The sequence below is a fragment of the Chrysemys picta genome, chromosome 6 (assembly GCF_011386835.1).
Source record: "Chrysemys picta bellii isolate R12L10 chromosome 6, ASM1138683v2, whole genome shotgun sequence".
In the NCBI taxonomy this organism is placed as follows: Eukaryota; Metazoa; Chordata; order Testudines; family Emydidae; genus Chrysemys; species Chrysemys picta.
This window is the reverse complement of record NC_088796.1, coordinates 28495053-28518865: the sequence shown is the minus strand read 5'-3', so window position 1 is coordinate 28518865 and position 23813 is coordinate 28495053. Positions and strand designations below refer to the sequence as shown.

Below are 23813 nucleotides of genomic sequence, written 5' to 3'. Positions count from 1 at the left end.
CTTTATTATTTTACTTGTCTTAGCCCATATCCAGGACTTGGAGTCCTCATTCAATTTGTACTCATTGCTTACACTAGCAACCTCCCCAACTCCTTCTTCCCCACCATCTCACAGTGAAGTCAGTCTTCTCTGTAGTCTAGACACTTTCTCTCCTTGAAACTAATTGATAGGATGGAAGAATATTGCAAAGTCATAGTTTGTCCCACCAACATATCCTTTTTTTCTGTCACTAAGGCCATGTCTACAATAGAGAGTTAAGTCAACTTAAGTTATGTCAACTATCATAAACCACTGTAATTACATTGCTTGTGCATGTTCACGCAATGCTCCTTGTGTCGGCGAAGCACACTCACAGTTGGTGCTGTAACACCGACAGAGAGAGCAGAGCACCGTGGGTAGCTATCTCACTGTTAAAATCGCCACCTTCTCCTGCTAGGAGTTCTGGGAATGGATTGCAGTGCATCGTAAATAGATAAATTAATGGAGGATAGGTCCATTGATGATTATTAGCCAGGATGGGCAGAGATGGTGTCCTTAGCCTCTGTTTGCCAGAAGCTGGGAATGGGCGACAGGGGATGGATCACTTGTTCTGTTCATTCCCTCAGAGGCACCTGGCATTGGCCACTGTCAAAAGACAGGATACTGGACTAGATGGACCTTTGGTCTGACTCTGTATGGTTGTTCTTATGTTCTTATGGGGGCGGGATCACTTCCCTATGAAGGAGTTTTCTCCATTCCATGATTCCAAGGGCTTCTGATTGTGTTGTGTGTTGTTTTTCAACTGCCCCTGTAAAATGTGTGGAAGCTGGCAATACCGGTCAGTCATGAATCAGTCATGAATCAGTTTGGAGTTTGGAGTTGGGAAGTCCACTGTGGAGATTGCAGTGATGCAAGTGTGCAGGGCCATTAATCTCCTCCTGCTACAAAGGACTGTGACTCTGGGTAATGTGCAGGAAATATTAAATGGCTTTGCGGCAGTGGGATTCCCTAACTGCGGTGGGGCAATAGCTGGCATGCATATCCCAATTTTGGCCCCAGACCATCTTGCGACAGAGTACATCAACAGAAAGGACTACTTCTCTATGGTACTGCAGGCCCTGGTGGCTCACTGGGGTCGTTTCACTGACATCAACACAGGGTGATGAGGGAAGGTGCATGACATCTTCAGGAACACTGGCCTATATAGAAAGCTGCATGCAGGGACTTTCCTTCCAGACCAGAAGATTCCAATAGGGGATGTGGAAATGCCCATAGTGATCCTGGGAGTGATCCATAGTGATCCAGCCTACCTCTTACTCCCGTGGCTCATGAAGCCTTACACCACAGAGCACTTCAACAACAGGCTCAGCAGGTACAGAATGACTGTAGAATGTGCATTTGGCAGATTAAAGGGTCACTGGTGCTGCCTATTTGGCAATTAGCCCTCAATGAGGAAAATATTCCCATGGTCATAGCAGCCTGCTGTGCTCTGCATAACATTTGTGAAGCCAGGGGGATAAAGTTTCCCCAGAGGTGAAGCACTGAAGTGGATCTCCTGGCAGCTGATTTTGAGCACCCAGACACTAGGGCTATTAGAGGGGCTCAATGGGAGGGGTTGGTGGGCTATACAAATCAAGGAGGTTTTGAAGGAGCATTTTGACAATGAGCTCCAGTAATGTGTCTTTCTGTAATGAATTGAGCCAAGCATTGTTTACTTGCCACATTGAATGACCCCTGTAATGATTCTTGCCTGAGTGTTAATTGTAGTCTGCAAATGTGCCAATTGCCACTGTGTATGAATTTTTGTTGCAACCACCCTGTGTAGGTCACAGATAAAGAATCACTGTCTTTATAAGACTAAATTTTTATTAAACAGCAATACACAGATTAACATTTCTTACAAGGGACATGACAGTGAGCAGCACCCTCTGATGTGAGGATCTCACAGCTGAGTGTAAGTCCAGCTACCATTTTGGGAAATGTCCCTAAGGGTGGAGTGCAAGGGGTACTGTGATGGGCCAGGAACATAAGAGGAATGTGTGTAGGGAGTTTGGGGAGGGCAAAGAAGGCAGTTCTGTATGGGATGCACGGGGAGTCGAGCACACATGTACTCCGCCTTCAGTGCAATCAGGGACCTCAGCGTCTCTATTTGGTCCTCCGTGAGCTTTATTATCTACTCCTGACCCTGTATTATCCACTTCTGACTTTATCTCCTCTCCTGGCTATCCATTTCTAATTTTTCATTTATTGTCTCTCTCCATGCTCTGTGCTCACTATCGGCCTGATCTGATGATTGCAGCACTTTGCAAAACTCCTCCTCATTTGCTTCCTTATCTGACAGAGGTGCTACGCCAGTGTGTAGGAGCTGGCCCTCAAGAAACATTAAACAGAGTCTTGAATCAGAAAAGTTACACACACCTCTTTCTCACTTTCCCTTGCAAGCATGCAGCATGGCCAGAGCACCAAACATGGTGAATTTGGCCGGGGGGGATGGTGGTGCAAGATGGAACAAAGGATCTGGGTGGGTTCAGAAGGGGATCGGTAAAAGCACCTAGGGACACTATTCTGAATACTGGCACTGTTTTCCAGAAGCGGGAGTGATTGAAGCTGAAATCACACTACTGAGGGTAACCAAAGATGCAAGGGTGCATCTCCTGCATGCGTGCAGCTTCAGACTGGGTCCATATGCTGCTCACCTGTGTGTTGCTTTGGTTCTTGCAGAAGTAATTGCTGATTGGCATGGCAAAGTTTCCTACAATGGGGGAGGAAACAAAGCAGCTCTGTCAAGGAACCTTCGGCAGAGGATTGCAGAGTATCTGCAGGAGAGTTTCCTAGAGATCTCTATGGAGGATTTTGGGGAGAGCTCAGTGGGCATTAACAAACTTTTCTGCATGGGCTCCCCACTGCATAGCTGCATAGGGGAATGTGAAGCAGATGCAAACAGGGAGGAGTACATGCCTGTGTACCTGGCTGCAGGGCAGCAGAGTAGAAACTGCTTACCAGAGCAGTCATGATAGGCATTGTGGGACACCTCCTGGAGGCCACTTAGGGTGACATAAGCAAGCACAGTATCTACACTGACACTGCATCACTCTAAGTTTGTTGCAAACAGCTCTATGTCGTTCGTTGAGGTGTTTGATTATGTTGGCGTAGCAAGAGAGTTTAAATCGGGGGGAGGAGCATTGTGTTGTGTACGCCTCCATTGTTTTGTTGACGAAACCTGACTTTTGTCGACAAAACTGTGTAGTTTAGACTAGGCCTAAGGCTACTTTCTGCTGGAAAAAAATAATGATGGGCTTGGCCTTGATCCCAGTAAAGTCAATGAGAATTATTTTGCAAACACCTAAACAGGCCGAATAGTATTTAATTTATAAGACTATTCACATGAGGTGAAATTCATCCCTGTGCTGAAGGGAAGTGGAACTTAAGTGATGTAGATGACTGATTTTTACCTGACTCACTTTTTCCAGGTTCATTATCCATTGTATTCCCAAACAAAATCTGTGAAGCTAGTTTTTGTTCTAGCAACTATTTTTCAACAGTTTTTCATTACAGCAACTAAGGGTCATTGCTGATTATTTTCATTATACTTTAAGAAGTGCACCCAATGTTGCACCCTTTTCTATTAAAGTAGTGTTGTGTGAAAACATCTGGAAAAAGAAGCAAAAGGCCAACCATAAGGCGGAAATTGTCTTGTCCAAAATGAGAATTCCACCACAAGAATTATTAGTGTAATGCTTCATTCACTGGACTACTGATATTCTGCCTAGTCTGGAGATAGCATGAAATGCTGCTGTCTGTATTTTAATTCAAACTAAGGTTAGCCAGTATATAATTACATCCGTGATATTTCCCTGTTGGCTTCTGATACTTTTACAGGATTGATATGTTGGGTTTCTCCATAGTTTACAAGGCTTTAAATGGCCTTGCATCTTCACTTTTGTCTGAGTTCATTATCCGTTATGTTCCCAAATATAATCTATGCTCTGTGATTGCTGCAGATGCCAAGGACCAAATCACAGTTGGGTGGAGAAAGAACACGTTGTCATTATGGTTTTTAATTGTGACATTCACTCTCTCTCTCTCTGAGCGTTTCTGGATTTGTATGGGAGTGTTAATGTCATCTGGCTTTTTCTAATTAGCTGCAATTATCTGCTTTGCTTTCAAGGTATTTATTACATTTCAGGGATTAATGTAAAGCGCCTTGGGATGCATCTCCATAAAATGTGTCAAATGACATTAATGTTGTACTGACTACAACTCAAATGATTTTCTCCCAAGGGACCTCTCAGAATGTTTTCTTATATACTCTAATATGTGTGCTGCAATATCTAGGTAAAACAAACAAAAGTGAAATGCTGAAAGAATTTCCTAGCTTGCATGAATTCATGTTAGACTAAACTCGAGGGCACGTTTTCATCATTCAATGCCTACATTGAATTTTGAGGGATTAAGTGTGACTTGAGTGGTGCAGCCTCATGTTGGTCCGGTGCCCAGGGCAGAATTTCACCCAATATGCCTGCATGTGCCAGCAGGTTTTTTATGTTATTTATTAATTATTTAGGGCTAAATCATGACACCTTGTCCTGTGTAAGGAGTAGCATGTAGCTAGCACAGCACTTAAATGACCTACAGTAGGGCAGTATGTAGGGGAAGACATATATACTTTATGTGGCAGGGAATAGGACTCCATTGGTCCCAAATAGGCTAGCAAAGAAGGGGCTAATAGGAGTAGGCGGAGGAGGGGCCATTGCCTCTGTGCTTTATATGGATCCAGTGACACAAAACCACACATAGCATACAGATGGGCTGCACTAACATTTAAGTTGTTTTTGGGGTGTGGTATCTGTCCCTCACAAAACCTAAAGACAAAGAGGGTAAAGTTTTTCAACATGCCTAAGTGATTTAGGAACCAAGGTGCCATTGATATTTTTTAATGGGACTTAGGTTTCTAAGTCACTTAGGTGCTTTTCCATATAGTATCCACAGTCTACTCTGGCTTTGTACAGCAAGTTGAATGTCAACTATGAGGCTTTGATACTTCCAGTTCTACTGGTATATCTGCATTATTATTATTGGAAATATTGTTATTAATTGATCAGAAAACAAAACTCTTCCTGTGAGAAATTTTGAATGAAAAAATCTTTGCTTAAAATGTTTCAGGCAAAATTTTTCGATTTTCCTTCAGGAAGTTTCAAAACAATTTGGAACAAAAAATATAATAAATGCCTCTCAATAAAGAAAACAAAATGTCCTTTATTTTGAAGGAAACTAGAAAAAAAGGCTGACAGACAAAACTTGATATAAACAGAAAGGCTTTCAGAGTTATGTTTTTCACAGTACAACAGCATTCTTAGGGCCATCTGAAATTCATCAAGATTTTGTCAGGTTGCACAAGAGGTTTGTAATTAGTTCTGTCTGCAGCTTCAATGCTTTTCATAATGTGCTTTCTTCTCATAGAGACACTGTCAGCTCTAACTGGACCCAAAATTTAAGTTTTGTGAAAATAAGCTTTTGCAAATTTAAGACAGTGAGCTAGATTCTTTGCTGTGGTCAAGAACACAGTACAACTTGGGGGTGTGGGTAGTAGTGTTTAATGCACGCAAAGCTGACATATAGCTCACTTTTGCTCTCCCTGATTCTGGGCTGGCTATATGTTGGTCCAGACCCCCCAATATTAAGTAGAGCAGCCTGAAGACTGAGCTACATTAAACTAGCTACCAACAACCTCAAAACGCCAATTTGGCAGGTGGGTTCAGCTGTGTTTAAAGGAACGTTGGCCTTGCCTCTTGGCAATGGCCACATCATAGCTATGCTGGATCCATGTCAATGGAAGACACCCTCCCCCCAGTATTGATGTGATTTTCCCATTACTGGTTACACTGGCTTTAGAGCTCATTTGCACCAGCAGTTTAACTCAAGGCAGCTGTACTGTAGCAAAGACTCTGGGCCACTATGCTCCTATGATATTTTAAAATAATGAAATAATACAAATATTTCTGTTTGTATGCCTGTATTAATGGTGATTTATTTGTACTTTTTTATTTGAAAATAATAAATATTCATGCAGTACTTACACCCCAAATTATGCAGCTAAAAATGTATAGAACCTGTCTATAAATAAAACTGAAAGTGACTAACCTTTTGTCATTTTCCAAATTATGCTCTAGAGCCATAGGTATATAAGGATGGAGAGCATATCACATGAGGGCTTTTAAAAGGACTTCCACCCCAAAAGGTGGCATTCACTCCAAATTATCTTTTAATCCTTTCTGAATCTAGGCTTATTCAGAGGGAGGACCCCATGAGTGGAAGCCAAATGATGATGTTTCTAATTTGAGGCGAATACCTAGAGAGCAGTTTATAGCTGACAAAAATGTTCATTGTACAGCTCTGTTGAGACTTCAAGCTAGCAAATGGTTTGGAGAAGTTTTGGATGATAATGAAAGAAGAAAATACACAACAATTCCAAGAATAGAAAGCTCAAATCTAGGCACTAATGTAATAATAAATCTAGAGGCCCCAAATAAGACTGGGGTCCCATTGTGCCTGACACATACAGGCACATAGTAAGAGACAGGTATACTCCTCAGCATATTTACTAAGGACTGTATTGTGCCTCTAAGGCACTGGTGTAGCCACTACAGCAAGAGAGCCAAGAAGCACCGGGCCTGAAAAAGACATACTGGTTGTTACCCTGCTACAATAAAAGTCAATGACAAAACTCCCTGTAAACTGATGGAATGACTCAGCAGAAAAAAGTCAGTCAGCAATGTTTTTTTTCCTCAAGGGTTAGTATTTATAATATCTTAGTAAAGTAAGTTAACAGAGGGAGTAGAAAATTTGCCTGTCTAGGATTCATCCCAGTCCTATGAGCTTTTTTATTGTGGAGCCCAACCTTCCCAAAAGTATTTTTTCCCTCTCCCAAGCAGACACTCTTAGGGTATGCCAACACTTAGCGTGTTAAACCATACCTAAAAAATTAACATAATTGTAAATTCTAATGTAGACACGATCATGCTGTCTGGAGTGGCTCATAACTCTAGTGTCTGTCTCAGTGCAGACTGTCAGAAAAAAGTTTGTTCCAGGACACAAACTTTTGTTGCTACTTGGGTTAAACACAACTAACGACAAACATTTGTGCCCTGTTTAGGCTAGAATTTGCAATAATTGGTTAATATGTTAAAATATGAGTAAAAATTCCAGTGTAGACATAGGCTTATAGACCTTCCCCTCTCATCTGCGCAAGTGTAGGGGGAAGCTGAGCTGAAGTTAAAATAGCCCTTTTTCTCCAGGACTCCGAGGGCCAGATTTTCAAAGGTATTTAGGCACCTAAAGATGTAGACAGGTACCTAGCGAAATGGGAGTTAGGTGCCTAGTCACTTTTGAAAATCCCACTAGGTGCTTAGCTGCATCTTTAGATGCCCAAATAGCTTTGAAAATCTGGCCACCAGTGACTTCATTGGAAGCAGGATTCATGTTCAATACCACAGTTCCAAAGAGCCCAGCTGCTGTGCCACCCTTGAAGAGGGTGAAACAAATGCAAGCCCAGCTAGCTCCCTAGCCACTCTGGAGAGGTTAGCACCACTATGCATACTAGACTTGCACTCAGTGAAGCACATGATCCACCTTGGCTCTTATGCAGATATAGAATAGTTCAGGAAGCTCCATGTGCTTTCTGTGTTTCCTTTGCACACGCTTGCAGGGCTGGGCACAATCTAGTGAGAAAGAAAATGAGAAACTGCAGGCACTGCAGATGTTATGCTGGAGTGGAATTCCCAGATGAAACATGTATGCTTTGTTTCCAGTAAATGGAAAATTGCCTGGACCCAGACAAATACGTTCCAGAATAAACACAGGAAAAGATTTGTATTTATAGACTAGCACTGATCTACTTTATTGGTCCTTAAACACTTAGGCCCAGATCCTCAGCTGATGTAAATTGCAGTAACCTTATTGACTTCAATGGAATGTGCCAATTTACGCCAGCTGAGGAATTGGCTTCCACTGTCTACAAAGTCAGAATTGACAATCAGCTACTTCATTTTTATCTCAACAGATTTTTTGATAATGTGTGCATTATATCAGTCAAATAAATACACAAAAGAAAGCCAAACAATTCTGTAACAATGAGCAGAAGAGTTTGTGCAAATGGCAGTTTTTCCTACTTTAAAATGAGTTAAAATATTTAAAGTGGTAGCCATGTTAGTCTGTCTGGGCATAAGCCCACAAAAGCTTATGCCCAAATAAGTTTGTTAGTCTCTAAGATGCCACAAGGACTCCTTGTTATATTTAAAGTTGGGCAGCAACTTTCTAAAACAACTTTACTCTTTCCAGACAAGCTACAATGACATGATGATCTATAAAAAAAAAAAAAAAGATCATTTGGATCAGTTGCACATCAAGCTCAATGTTTGTAAAGTGCTTTGGGACGAAAGGTAAATTGTTATAAGTATGTGTAAGTAAACATAAATTTTTCTTAGGATTATTTTTATTATTTTCCAGATCAAGCCTAAGTGACACAGTTTGCTGTATTTCATTTTCCTTGACTTTCTGATTAATAATATTCACTGTGACAAACATTTTTTTCTTCGCTTTAGCACAATGTTGTAAGCCATGTGTCATATTTTTCAAAACTCAGGACCTAAGTTACCCCTTGGAATATGTGAGGAAGTGGGCCTTAAGGATTTCTGTGCGACAAACATGCATTTGTGAACTCAAAACAGATTCCCAACACTTAGCTCATGTATGTTTTATACAATTGGCTTTGACTCATATTCTTAGGTGTAGAGTTTTGAAAATGTGGTCCTTAACCACCATATTTGGCACTAACTCGGACCAATGTTAGCAGCCTCAGCAAAGAGGTCAAAGAATGACTGGGTCATGGAAACTGAATTACCCTCTTACCTTTAGGCATGGACGCTGCTGTCAAGCATTCATGCCCATTGCACAAGATGTATAGCAGCTTCCTGGGAAAAGGGAAACAAGATGTCATGCTCTTATGTCAGACTGTTTAAGGGAAGGTTGGTGTCTAGTAAACTTATCAGCATCTATAATTTAAATAAAGGTGAGACACTTGACAATAAATGTATAACTGGTTGGATGACACAGTGAAGGTGTTGTGCTGGCATAGTTGCATCTGGCAAGATGCAAGAAAGAATTCAGAGGGTGATGTAACCATCTTGTTTAAATCTGGCCTTAAATTTAGATCTCCCTTTCCAAACTGCATATAAATGAGTGTCCTGGGAATGGGGTTAAGATGGGACCAAGATTAGTTTATTACCAATTGTCCTGCTATGCCATAGAGTCACTTTTGAGCTAGTCAAGTTCCTTTCTGCAGTTGTACTGGAGTCGCTAAAGCTGATTGTTTTTGAAGATGGCAAATCTTCTGGTATAGCTCTGATTTTGTGGCAAGAATGACAACCATAAGTCTAATAGTGGTTTCTGGATCAATTCAATGCAGCTTGGATTTAGATTGGGATGAACTGAAGGTTACACCCTTCTCGTGGACTCTCCGTAGCTTTAGGGAAGGAATATGGCTTTCCTGTCAGGGAGATGGTTGTTTCAGTTGCTTGCCCTATGAGGTAAATGGAGCCAAGGCACTTCTAGAGAGTTCTAAGTGAAAATACTGTTCTGCTGACTGTTCTATTCTATTGATGGCTTGGTAGGGCTTTATAATGATCTTCTGTCCTTGTCTATCAGTATAGTGGCCTTGAATGCCCTGACTCCATCTCCACAGGTCACTCTGGTGTCCAGATGATGAGACAGATGTAGTGTAAGGGAGGGCAGCTAGCAGAAATCATACACTGAGTCTGACCATTTGGTCCCTTAAAAACTTTTTGAAATCATATGCTGTGGTTCCGCAGAAAGTAAGAAAGCATTTCATTGTCTCCACTAAAACATCCTCAACATCCAGAAATGAGGAACTGTTCAGTGTGGCAGACAGTTATGGAGCATGATGTTTTAGTGACAAGTCTGTGGTTTCTAATGGGGTAGGTGGAGTCTCTCCTGGGTTGCTTCATCCCTTTCTTTCTGAGAGGTCTGAGAGAGCTCCTGGGTGACTGCTCATCTGCCCTAAAAGCTCTCTCATGGGGAACCACAGGTTTCTGTCTGTCACTCTTCCTGTTCAATGTGAACGTCAAGATTAGGACCTGATCCAACTCATAGTACAGTCAAAGGAAAGAGTCTTGTTAGTTCAACAGCACCTGAACTGGTTGCTGCAAGACTCATCTATCCCCCCAGCTTTTGCTAAGGAGCAGATTGAATGACACTGAATAGTCAGATGTGAGGAATTATTATTAAAGTATATTTTGTAACATGGGATTGTTTTGAATGGGTGGGTTGTAATTATCCTTAATTTTGTAAATTTAAATATCTGTGCAAGCACCTACAGACTTGGATTGACACTTCTTAAAGAAATATGATTAAATAAAGGAAGAAATGTTATGATAAAATGTCAACGGCCACAATCTGGACATCTCTGTACTTAGGGCTGTCTGACACTTCTCATTATAAGACCCTGTTTTTAGTTGATCATAATTTTGCCAAACTTTAACCATTCAGGCTGAAATTTTTCATGTCAGTTGTCTGCTTCAGGCTGAATATTTTTTAAAAGTTTGGTAAAAATGGTTCAGTCATTTCTGAGAATGTGATTAGAAAAAAATACATTGCTTTATCCATGTTAAAAAAATTCTTACAGTCATTTCATTGAGAAGCCCTAGCATCTCCATGCTGTGGAGCAGGAACTTGACATTTGGCAGAGGTGGCCTCTGTATCAAGGATACACCTTTTGCTGTTCCTGTGAAAAGATACCACTTAAATGCAGAGAGCACAAGAACCAGATCTGGAGTGGGAGAGGGATGACAGAGAGAGTAAATTAGGACAAGGAACCAGGGGTTGGAGGCAGAGGGAGAGACTGAGGATATGTCTGCACTAGAAATGCTCCAGTGGCATAGCTAGGTGAATGGAAGAATTCTGTTGACCTATCAGTGTCTACAATGGGGCTTAGGTTTGCTTAATTACATCTTACAGGGCGTGAAACTTCCTAACTGTAAGAACAGTAGGACAAGGGAACAGACTGCCTAGGGAGGTCATGGAAGCTCCTTTACTGGAAGTTTTCCAAAGGAGGCTGGATAGTTTAAACACAACAAATCCTGCATCTTGGCAGGGATTAGACTACATGACCTTTGCAGTCCCTTCTAACACAATGGTTCTATGATTCTGTGACTGGGAGCCAGTGAGGTGCGGAGAAGATCAGATGAGGAGCTGGGCCAGAGACTGAGACTGGCTAGGCAAGGAGACTGGAAGCCTGTGAAGGAGAGGGCTGAGTGGGAGAGCGAATGGAAGCCAGTAAGAGGGGGAAGACAGATTGGACAGGGAGGCAAGAGGGGAACTGGGCCTGGCTGGGCAAGGAATCCGAGGGAATGGAGTTGTGGGTGCTCAAAAGCTATGAAAATCGGGCCTCTTACATTTAGATATCTAAATATGGATTTAGGAGCCTAACTTTGGTCATCCAAGTAGGAAAATGTTAAGCATAGTGTCCAAAGACTGTCTGTGTAGGATCGATGATAGAATTAAAAAAAACCATAGGCCATGGCCAGTATGTTTGGTGGGATGGGGTGTATCTGTATGAACAGGTGTTTATGATGTTTCTTTTTTCTTTTGCAGAATGGCAAATCTTTTCTGTTTGGTGTTTCCTGGGGTAATCCTGAGCTATGCAAATCTGAGACAGAAAGTACATTGTGGAAAAAGGAACATTTATAAGGCACGTTCCTTAAAGGAGAGCTTATTACTGGGGCAAAGTAAATACTTATATGAAATCAATTACCCATTAAATTATATATCCAAGTGGGTGTGTCCTCACAGTCCAGTTAGGTTGAGTTATAACACACAAAAATCTCTCAAATCATGTTGATCCTCTGTGGGGATGCAACAACTCATTAGCAGCTAATTCAATCACTCTGCTAATCTAATCACATTCTGCTGCTACTCAAATCACTATGTATAACTCCAGTGTTGTTCTGAAGTGTGGTTGCTCTAAGGGCTTGTCTACATTTACATTTTATAGCGCTCTAACTTGCTGGCTCAGGGGGGTGAAAAATCACCCCCCTGAGCTCTTTAAAGCGCTAGTATAGACAGGTTCCGAGCGCTGGGAGTCATGCTCCCAGTCCTCAGAGCTAATCCCCTCTTGGAGGTGGATTACCAGGAGCCCTGGGAGAGCTCTCTACCAGTGTTCGCTCGCGACCACATTTTCACTTCAAAGCTCTGCCGCAGGAGCGTTTGAAGTTTCCAGTGTAGACATACCCTATGGCTGTATCTACAAAGTAGACTCTTGCTAGGGCTATGGGAGGGGTTCTCCCATTTGCATAGTTAATCCTCTTTCTAAAAAGGTGGCAGTTAGGTCAATGAAAGAATTCTTCTGTCTTCTGCATCAGGGGTTAGGTCAGCTTCACTGTTGCTTAGTGTTGTGGATTTTTCACACCCCTGAGCAACATAGCTGGGTCAATCTAACTTTTTAAGTGTAGACCTGCCCTAACTTGAGCTAGGTTGGCATGAGTGTAGTAACTTGAGTGTACTCACTGAAGCCGTGTCTACACTACCACTTATGTCAGCAAAACTCATGTCACTCAGGGATGCATTAAAAGAAGCTAAAACTATATTAACTACTCTCATAATATTATTTATCCATGTGAGCAGTTGCTATAGTTCTAACAAGAATGGGAGGTGAAGTGGAGTCCAAGCAATCATGAATGGAAGGAGAGGTGTCCATGAGACATTCTCTCTACTCAGATGTCATCCACACTATAAAAACTATAAAATAACCCTGCATTAAAAATATGAGTTCTAAGAAACCTTATTTTCACTAAATTGTGGTACTGATTTGGTTTCATTATATGTGAATTATTTTTTTGTGGAAGAGGAAGATTTTAATGTTTGGGAATGAGGGGATTATAGGTATCTTTTGTTACATATAGAAGAGAACAGCACATCCAGGGGGGTCTCTCCCAGTAAGGTGTAGGAATGCTGGAGGCAGAAATGGTTACAATAGTCAGTTTTGTTGCAAGCTTTTTTTGCTTGTTTATTATGCATTTTACCAAGCAATTTCTTAAACTAAATATTTTTTCTTCTATCAATTTTCTTTTTTTAATTATTTTAATCAAATAGAAGCTTTTAATGCATTCACTGATTTCTGAATGAGATGCCCCAGCTTCTCACATATGTACCATCTTTGTTTGTTTCATTACAGTAATGGAGATTTAAGAATTAAACACAACTATAACTTTGTAATATGAATTTCAATCAACTGACACAATTCACAGTCATTTAATAGAGAGTCATCAAAGGGTTTCTTAGTAAATTATATGATAGAAAGGACTCAGCTAAATTACACTGTCCTCTAGTGGCAATCAATGTTGCTGGGCTCTACATTCTTACTAGAAATAATAGACTGTCTTGTGGTTAAAGGAGAGCAGATACATGGGATAAAAATTTTCAGTAGTGTGTCCACTAATCTTAGGTGCCTCATCATTTGGGTGCCATCTTGATACATTTTGGACTAGATTTTCAGAGGTGATGTGCACCCACATCTCCCAATGACTTCAGAGAGAGGCAGATGTCCACAGCTCTGAAAATCAAGTTGGCACCCAGAAATTAAGGCACCCAAAATTAGTAAACATTGTTGAAAATTTTGCCTTGGGTTCTAGTCCCAGCTAGAACCTTGGGTTCCAGTCCCAGTCTGCCACAGACTTCTTGTGTGATTGCAAGTAGCCACCTAGGTCACAATGTTCAAACTTCAATGGGAGCTGCAAGCACTCATGGCTTGAGGCATCTCAGTTTGGAAACATAGGCTCTTAGCTTCCTTGGCCTTGTAAAGAAACTTGGTAACACAAGCACCTGCTATGCTTGTAGGATATGTCAGGCCTGAATCTTTACTTGTGTAATCATCTTCTCCTGTGCAAAGTATTTTACATCTACTTTGTAACTCACTGTGCCCAGGTATAAATGACTATACAGGGTGAAAGACAATGGAAAACCAGGTCCTTCATATCCTCACCACAAAAGTTCTTGCAACTGTGCACCACTTTTGCTAACACCAATGCAGTGGTAGTGTGGATTGGAAGTGCTGTGCCGTAGCTGCAATGGTATAATTACTTATTGAGACCCTGGGCACTCCTACAAGGCTCCTTCCCGTGCTGCTATGACAACTCTGAACACTGAGCTGCTTGTCAAAACTCTAACTCACTGTCTGCATGCAGGGCTGAGAACAGCTGAGATGGTACTTGGTCAGTCTTAAGATTTACCCTTCCCTACCTCCAACATCCCAACCTCCCATAGCACTAATTAAAGGCTCAAAGAGATACGGAAAAATACACCTTTATTAACATTTTTAAGCATGTAAGCAAACTGGGTTTTTTTGGTTCTACAAGGGACTAAAATATTTTTTAAACAACATGTACATGGCACACATTCCAACGTGCTTACTTTAGTGGCCATTGCCACGTCAGTCTGTCCACTACCATTGCAGCATCTCCCAAGCTCCTGAGATCAAAATAGAAAACAGGGAAGGAACATTAGTTAAAAGATACATAGCAAGTTTTATATGAGGAGGATCGCCCAGATCCAGTTTGTATGCTGTAACATATATTCATGCTGTCGGGAGTTGTTTGGATTTCCCATGGTCTCCTGGATCCCTGGACTGTCGTCATCCCGATCCTGAAAGATGTCCTGACCAGGCCACAGAGAGAAAACCATATGACTTTATCTCCATTGGCACTGACTAAATCCCAAACACTACCTGGATGTGAGCCTTTTTCTCTCTCTTCCCCTCCCCCAACTCCACATATCCTTTTACTTCCCTACCTTATTTCTTCTCTTTCCTATCCCTCTCCTTTTGCCTAATAAGAGACCAGCCTAGCTGGTCAACACTGAATATTTTACAACACTGCTGTAAGCTTGTGATCAGAAAAAGGCAGCAAAAGCATTGCCCTAAACAGCCTGATGCTGGTATTGTACAAGTTTACCAGGTCTCAGAGGGTATATCTACACTAGTGCAATTAAAAACCCATGTCTGGCCCATGCCAGCTGATTTGGGTTTGCGCTAAGGGGCTGTTTAATTGCAGTGTAGATGTTCAGGTTCAGGCTGGAGCCCGGACTCTTAAGACCCTGAGAGGTGGGAGGGTCCCAAGCTCAAGCTGCAGCCCGATGTCTACACACAATTAAACATCTCCTTAGCCATGAGTCCGAGTCAGTTGGCATGCATGAGCCAGCTGCAGGTGTCTAATTGCACAGTAGATACCCAAAGTGGCTAATATGACCATGTGCTGTGCCTGTATTTTTCCAGCAGCGAGACTGCAAGGAAGACTCAACACCAGAGGCATTTTTTCTATCTTTGCTGTCCCTTTCTTTCCCCTTTTGTGTGTGTTTATGCTTGTTTTGTCCTCTAGGAAACAGGATCACTTTATCAACAACAGTTCCAGCCCATCTCACCTAACTTCTTCTCTTTTCCCCAAAAAGACAATTACCATCTAAGAGACCTCAAACAAGGTGTCCCCCCCACCCTCCTTAAAGACTCTCTTAAGGCTAAAGGGAAAAAAAATATTAAAATAAAAGCCTTACTTAATTCTTTACATTGTTTTTCCTTCTTTTCTGTATTTTTAATACGTGGTTAAAAGGATTTTTAATTATGTGTTTGCCATAGTATTAAGCAGGCTGAGATCTCTGTATATGAAACCCCCAACCTTGTTTAAAACTATGTAATGTTGGACAGCTTCAGGGTCAAATTATCACCTTTGTGTCATATAGTCCATCTAAATTAATACAATCCATCCCATTGGTGTCAATCCAAAACCTCCCACTTCCATACTCCAAGGAAGTGTTCAGGAGGCTGGTGGTTTACAGATGCTAGACCAGCCCTCTCAGTTTACCTCACAAGAGGGGACACTCCAGTTGACCATTCAAGCATCTTTAGTTCCTTTGCACTAATGGAACAATGAAAAAGATTACTTCAATTATAATTATGAAGTCTATTATGCCATGATGCCTTACATTGTCAGATTCTTCCTGAACATAATCACAGATGCTTTTGCTGGACTTACAAATGGGATTGAGGGTAGGGACATCCCTGATTTGTTCCACGGATTGAAATGAGTGTGGAAAAAGTTATACTTATGAGTAACACTGCATATAATAATTAACTTTGTTAAAATGGACTTGGACTTACACATTTATGTACTAGAAGGAAAAGGTAAAACTGTTCTATGGAGTTGGGAGACTTTTCTTTATCAACTATAAGCGGCCATTATCCCATATTTTCAGGATCTGTAGCACACTGCATTACTTCCTGAAAGAGAATGAGAGGTGGCCCTGTTGAGCATCAGTCCCAAGTCATGAGGTGAATAAGATTATCACACATGTTATTCTGATATCCAGTAATTTTAGGAAGCTTTGTAGATCAGAGTTGAGCAACGGAATAGGTCAGTAGGAAGACAGGTAAGTGGTGCTTACAAGGTTTGCAAAGTAGTGACATCTGAATCTGTCTATAAGTGTCAGATTACTTAAAAAATAACCTCATGATTTTTGAGCATTTCAGATTGGTGACACTGCATATTATTCTGTGTCACCGTGTCCGCCCTCCCTCGTCCTCCCTCCCCCCATCCTCCCAGACCAGGCAGGTCCCCCTGTGCTAAACTTGCCAGTTCTGGTTGGATCTATTCTGGGAGTTTTCATCACATGACATAGCAGCTTTAAGGCCTGAGCTACTGGGGAAATCATCTACAATTACCCCAGCAGTTTGCCCCAGTGGAAAATAAGGACCTGCGGGTGCAGCAGATTCTCCCTAGGAAAGCAAAGAAATTCAAGCCAGTCCCATAGTCATTGGGAGAATTCCCCAGGGTTTTTCCCCTAGTTGCTCACAGCAGCATATGGGGAATTAATGTGTAATTCCTGGGGCTTCAAGACAACACTGGAGGGTCGGCAAACAACCCACCTCCCCTGACCCCAAATGCAGCTGCTGCGGGCAACCTGATCTCCTCCCCCATCCTGGCCTTTTCCCCTCTGCTCAGGCCCAAGCTCCCCCACCATGCCACCCTATCTACCATTCCCTCGGGCCTGGGCTCCCCTCACCATATCACCTCCCATCCCATTGCCCTCCCCTCAGGGCTGGGCTCCCCTGCTGTGTCATCCCGACTCCTGTCCCCCTCCATTCGGGCCCAGACTCCCCCACCATGCCACCCCATCCTGACTCTCCCACGGTATCACCTTGTCTCGTATCCATCCCCCCTCCCTTCTGGCCCTGGCTCCCCCCGTGTCACCCCGTCCCCCTCCCTCCGGGCTCTGGCTCCCCCCATGTCACCCCGTCCCCCTCCCCTGGGCCCTGGCTGGCTCCCCCCGTCTCACCTCGTCCCCCTCCCTCCCGGCCCTGGCTCCCCCCGTGTCACCCCGTCCTCCTCCTCCCCTGGGCCCTGGCTGGCTCTCCTCTGTGTCACACCGTCCCCCTCCCCCCCCGGCCCTGGCTCCCCCCGTGTCACCCCGTCCTCCTCCCCTGGGCCCTGGCTGGCTCCCCTCTGTGTCACCCCGTCCCCCTCCCCCCGGGCCTTGGCTCCCCCCGTGTCACCCCATCCCCCTCCCCTGGCTGGCTCCCCTCTGTGTCACCCCGTCCCCCTCCCCCCGGGCCTTGGCTCCCCCCGTGTCACCCCATCCCCCTCCCCTGGCTGGCTCCCCTCTGTGTCACCCCGTCCCCCTCCCCCCCGGCCCTGGCTCCCCCCGTGTCACCCCGTCCTCCTCCCCTGGGCCCTGGCTGGCTCCCCTCCCTCTGTGTCACCCCGTCCCCCTCCCCCCCCGGCCCTGGCTCCCCCCGTGTCACCCCGTCCTCCTCCCCTGGGCCCTGGCTGGCTCCCCTCTGTGTCACCCCGTCCCCCTCCCCCCCGGGGCCTTGGCTCACCCCGTGTCACCCCGTCCTCCTCCCCTGGGCCCTGGCTGGCTCCCCTCTGTGTCACCCCCTCTATCGTCCCCCAGGCTCCCCTGCCGTGTCACCCGGCCCGTCTCCCTCCCCTCAGGTCCCCAGTCATGTCACCCCAACTGTCCCCGCTCCCCCCGTGTCACCGTGTCCCGTCCCATCTTCCCCTCGGGTCCAAGTTACCCCACTGTGTCCCCCACTCACCCCGCCCCCCTCTGCCTTCGGGCCCAGGCTCCCCTCCGTGTCACCCCGTCTCCCGTCCCCTCTCCTCAGGCCCCCCCGCTCTGCCACCCGGCCCTCGGGCCCAGGCTCCCCCGCCATGTCTCGCCGGGCCGGGCGGAGCGGTTTCCCCGCAGCACCCGGAAGTGGAGGGCGGGATATAGCGGAAGCGCTGGGCGGACCCGGGTCTCTTTGGTGCTGGCGGCCGGAGGAAGATGGTGAGTGCCGGGAGGGGGGTCGGGGGAAATCCGCTGCCATCCAGCGGGATTCGGGGGCTTGCGCGGCGCGGAGAGGCTGCCCGGGGCCCGGCGAGTCCGTACGTCACGATGGAGTTGCGGGCTGGGGCTCCAGGCCGTCTCTGCTGTGAGGCCACGGCGGGCCCGAGCGGAGGCCGGTCCTCGCTCCCTCTTGCCGCGCTCGGAGGCTGGAGGAGCTGGACACACTCCCACTGAGAGCGGGGGGCGCGGGGTGTCCCGCCTCCGGGGTCCTCTCCGCGAGCATCTTCCCTCGCGGCCCCCCGCCGGGCTAGAGCCACGGGGCTCTGCGTGGAGCGAGGCCTTGTGCTGGCGAGGCGGCGTTAATAGAGCTCGGTATTGAAGGGTAAACCACCAGCCTGCCCTGTAAAGATCCGGTAAAAGCCTCCTGCGCGTTGGGGCTCAGTGGTGCCAGAGGGGGTTGTGGTAGCTCTTTAATAAGGGGAGCCAGGCAAACACTGGGGGACATGAGGTAGGGAGGGCTGCCTAGATCTGTGACTTGTCAAAACGATCCTGCCGAGTTGTCTTTTTGATGAAAAATATACAAATTTGTCATTGGCTTGTGCAAAACGAGCCTGCCGTGTTGGTGAATAATGCCATTCCCCCAGTTTACTCGCAATGAGAGATCACATGAGGGGTTGAGAACAGAATTAGGAATCTGTATCATAAAGGTGGGATATACAGAAATGTAAGTAATTCCTGTTTAAGAAAGTGAGATGTGATACATAAAACTGAGATGTGTACGTTAGATGTATTTCCACCTCTGCATTTGTGTGAACCTTTGGTTGTTTCATTATAATGTCTGAGTGTGAGTTTCAGAAGACTTTACTATGTTTTAAAGTACGTGGTTAAGCACTAGCCAAAACTGTATTTTTATTTAATACAGCTTTCTGACATGCATATTCCTGAATTGTATTTCAGACGAAGGGAACATCGTCATTCGGTAAGCGTCGCAATAAGACCCACACTTTGTGCCGGCGCTGCGGATCCAAGGCATACCATCTCCAGAAGTCCACCTGTGGGAAATGTGGGTACCCTGCTAAGCGCAAGAGAAAGTGTAAGTATGGAACCTTCAAAAATTATTTGTGTAAACTTGTTCTTTGAATTAGTTTTTCATGAAGAAACTATTCATATAGTACCAGGATAGTCACTTGTGAAAGTGATGGTTCTGTCTAAATGAACACAACCGAAACAGTGGGGTTTTTTGTGATTTAATAGAAAAAATATTGTTTGTATAAGGAGTTCTGTGGTATTTTGCAATGCACTTTAGAGTTTTCAAGGAGCTTTTTGTTCACTACCTTATGTTTTCTTTATTTACATAAGTCTGGTATACCGGGGGGATCAACCTAAGATACGCAACTTCAGCTACGACAATAGTGTAGCTGAAATTGCGTATCTTAGGTCGACTTTCCTCACGGCGCGGGGTTGACTGCTGCCGCTCCCCTGTCGACTTTGCTTCCGCCTCTCGCCGCGGTGGAGTACAGGAGTGGACGGCAGGGCAATCAGGGATTGATTTATCACATCTACACTAGACGCGATAAATCAATCCCTGATAGATTGATCACTACCCGCCGATTCAGCAGGTAGTGTAGACGTACCCATAGAGAAACCACTGTAAGAAAATGAACACTAAGTTTCCATTGCACATGGGATGCTCTGCATATAGCTATATGTCTCCAAATCAAATGTATACATATATACAACGTATCCTGTAGAAACAACCATTGTTCAATGTGCACATATTTGAAATATTTTAGTGGTATTACTGTTGCTCTGCTTCGTTCCCACTGAAGAACAGGGATGGTATTTACTTATCTCATTTTATACACTTAATTGTGTAGGTGAAACAAAATAAATCTGTAAATTGCATTCTAGATAACTGGAGTGCCAAGGCTAAAAGACGCAACACCACTGGTACTGGTCGTATGAGGCACCTGAAAAATGTCTACCGTCGATTCAGGTACAACACTGAATTTCAAGCATGCAAGTCTCACTAGAACGTGAGATCTTACACAGACGTCAAATACCTTTTAAAAACCCATAATCTAAACGAACACTTATTGCCATTTTCTTTTGTAATTTATGCAGTATGTATTTAGTCTTAAATGTTTCAGTTTATTGTAAACATCTTGTGATGTAAAAGGTATTTGATTCATATATTTGACCCAACATTCCTTGGTAGCATTCTCCATTTGTTTAGACTGGAAGTTCTGAGTTCTAATGTAGGATCTGTAACTAACATGCCAAGTGAACTTACCTAAGTCAGGAAAGGTTTAATGAATGTTTATAAACGCTTTGGAAAGCTCTGTTAATGGGGGCTACATAGGGCATAATATTGTTAGTTTTGAATGTAATCCAGTTTGGATTACATGAACATGGATCAGAAATGGAAGCAATATTCTTTCTTAAGTCTGAAGCAGTGATCTGCACTTGTGGTAACTTAGTGGTATTTTAATTAAAGTAACTATACCGGTGTTTTCCACTGTTGTTGTGGAGTGAAGAACACAAGAGGAAAAGGAGTTAGAGGGGTTTTACGCAATGATAATACATTCTCTTTGTGATGACTGGCTTTCTTTTTTTTTGCACTACTGCATGTTTGGACTAGATATGCTCTAGCAGACTTTAAAGGACTTTCAGACTTTCACTTCATTACTAAAATTACCTTTTTTTAGAAGGAATGTCTTGTCCAGCACTTGTTTCTGTTGAGCAGATTACTTCATAATGTTGTTAGATCTGCTGATTCTGCCAGGCACTGATAAAGTGAGATGAAGGCATTCTGCATCTCACAGAATTGGGCCCGTTGTCCACTTGAAAGAGTACTTATTTTTTATCTTCTGGGTGGTGGTAGTTGCATAGTAACTACCTGCAACTCAACAAATTCCTGAAGCAGAACTTCTTGTAACAGGTCCTTGAAAGTTTTCAGAGATTTTTGCCCACATGTGGCATTACCAGCAGAATCCCAGGATATGATTGTGATCATGGTATTTTGTTTTAAATTGTGGAGGAAATCACATCATATAAAAGAGAAACCGAAATGTTTGATTAATTTTCCATAACAGCAGCTTCTGAATAGCTAACATATTTTTTGTTAGCCTGTTCCTTTTGCAAGAAATGCCATGATTGCCAGTGTTGATCAGTTAGCAATTTGGTATGGACAGTACAGTAATACTAATCCAGGAACATGTATCTTATTAACACTGAGATAGTTATGTTTGATAAGTTGAAATTGCATTCAAAATGAGAATTAATCACTTAAAGGTGTGCCTTTCATGTTTCAACATGGAGTTCATATGTAGTTTAAAGCATCACTGCTTCATGAAGGTATAAAATAAAACTGAAACTTGCTTTAACGTGAACATTGATTTTAATAGTGATGTCTGTAGTGTTGCTCTTGAAACTCCAAAAAAGATTTATAGTTAGGGTCAGTGTTAGCTCTTATTCTTTTGGCCCGTGTAGTCCTTTCCCAACAGTGGCTGTCAGAAAAAAGTTATAATAAATCACATAATGTCCCGCTTCCTGCAACCTGCTACTTGATACATCTAAGGCCATGTCTACGATACCACTTAAGTTGCTCAGGATGTGAAAAAACACCCAGAGAGACATAAGTTACACTGACAGAATGCTGTCTATACCTTCTCCTGCCGACATAGCTAACAGTGCTCATGGAGGTGGTTTTATTATGTTGACAGGAGAACTCTCTTCTGTTGGCATAGAGCAGCTACACAAGTGATCTTACAGCCGCACTGTGTGCACCTGTAAAATCACTAGTGTAGACATGGCCCCAAGGCATTGGTTGGCTGCATTTAATTGCCTTATCTTGGTGAACTTTGCAGTGACTGTTCCCTTGTTTGTTTCTTTCCTAGCTGCTCTCACTTTGCTTTAGTTTACTTCATTAGTAATTGGAGGCTTGAGGGATTTGTGTTTGGAGTAGCCTTGCATCTAATCATACAGTACTTACTAAAGTGAAACTCCCCTTGGCTTCAAAAAATCACTTGCTGGAAAAAGAAAAATAGAATGATTTCAACTGGAGTTTTACCTGAGTAAGCACTGCAGGATTGCGTCCATTATGTTGGGACATGAATTTCTGGGTAATATAACTTAACTCTTTTACTAGGAGTGAAATTTTAAATAGACACACTGAAATGTTCATGAGCAGCTTGTCAATGATGTTTCTCTTTAAAAATGTCTGAACATATGAGTTCCATAGTGATTTTGACCTGTAACTGAGATAAGCTGAACCAAATACATTGTCTGAAACTTTCTAATAAATACCACTTAATGAAGCCTGGAATATAAAATGCTTTCAAAAAACAGTAACTCTGTTATTGTTTTTGTACGTACAGGAATGGATTCCGTGAAGGAACAACACCTAAGCCCAAGAGAGCTGCTGTTGCAGCATCCAGCTCATCTTAAGGACTCATCTGTTTGTTAAAATAAATGGTCTAATCCAGAAAAAAATTGTCAGTTTTTTTTTTACACATATTTTACTTTAGTGAAATGGTAAGAGTATCTATATATGTGCGTCTTATGTGTAATAGATTCTGACAGAGTGTTGTGTTGAAGTTCATTAAAAACATTTCTTTAATGTTTCTCATCTGATCATATTTATATCTTTAAGAGTGTTCATCTAAATCCTGTAATTGCTGAAGTTTTTTTATGGGCAAAGTTCTTTATACCAACACAACTTTTACTCTGAATAATGTCAAAACTCCCTTCTGCATAACAAGTCTTCTACATTTACAGCCGTAGGAGATGTTCATCACTTAGTAGCTTATGGTTGATATAACTACTAATTTGTACAAACGTGCACAGTTCTAGATATGACTGTAAATAAGATGCACGTTTTTTCCTTTTCTTTTAGACAGAATAGCAATTCACTTATCAAGGAACTATAAATATTCTCATCCTAATAGTCGCTATATGCACTGGAGTGTATTTTAAATGACCGCCATCAGCTAAATAAAGCCATAAGTTATTCTTAATGTCAGTATGTAAAGTTTTTATTGACTTTCAGAATATAAGGGAAAACTTTTTTTTTTAAAAAGGGGTTTGGTCTTATTTATCTTGTATTTTAGTGTTCTGTTCACTGTTATTTTTCACAATTTAAAGAAGTGTCTCACCCACTTGTTCAGAGGGTCATCATTTGGGTTGAGTGAAATTTCCAACTATGGAAAGAATAGTGTTTGTCACTAATGAACATGTGGTCTTAGCCTAGTCCTTATTATTAACAAGACATAATCTGCAATTGAGGGTCGGGCTCTGGATAGACACCTCCCCTGCTCCTACAAAAAGAAAACAACAAAAAAAGCAGGACAGTAGTAACATTTTATTGCTAGGATCAAGGTACCATGTGTGAGGGGTTTCCCCCCACCCCCAGGGATTAGTGCTCTGGGGGTTAGAGATGTGCT

At 43.1% G+C, this 23813-nt stretch overlaps 2 protein-coding genes and 1 non-coding gene across 3 annotated transcripts in view; 2 read left to right on the top strand and 1 right to left on the bottom strand.

Moving 5' to 3' along the window:
* The window catches only part of LOC135972348 (myb/SANT-like DNA-binding domain-containing protein 7), a 554005-nt gene that overhangs the window by 74262 nt on the left and 455930 nt on the right, over nt 1-23813 (bottom strand). The window lies entirely within an intron of this gene.
* On the top strand, nt 18229-22863 carry RPL37 (ribosomal protein L37). Its single transcript, XM_005282143.4, has 4 exons — nt 18229-18369; nt 19327-19462; nt 20281-20365; nt 22749-22863. Exons 1-4 carry the CDS (start codon nt 18367-18369, stop codon nt 22816-22818), a joined length of 294 nt encoding a protein of 97 aa, XP_005282200.1. The 5' UTR covers nt 18229-18366; the 3' UTR covers nt 22819-22863.
* On the top strand, nt 22560-22640 carry LOC112059575 (small nucleolar RNA SNORD72). Its single transcript, XR_002888878.1, has one exon. It is a non-coding gene; the product is annotated as a small nucleolar RNA SNORD72 (small nucleolar RNA).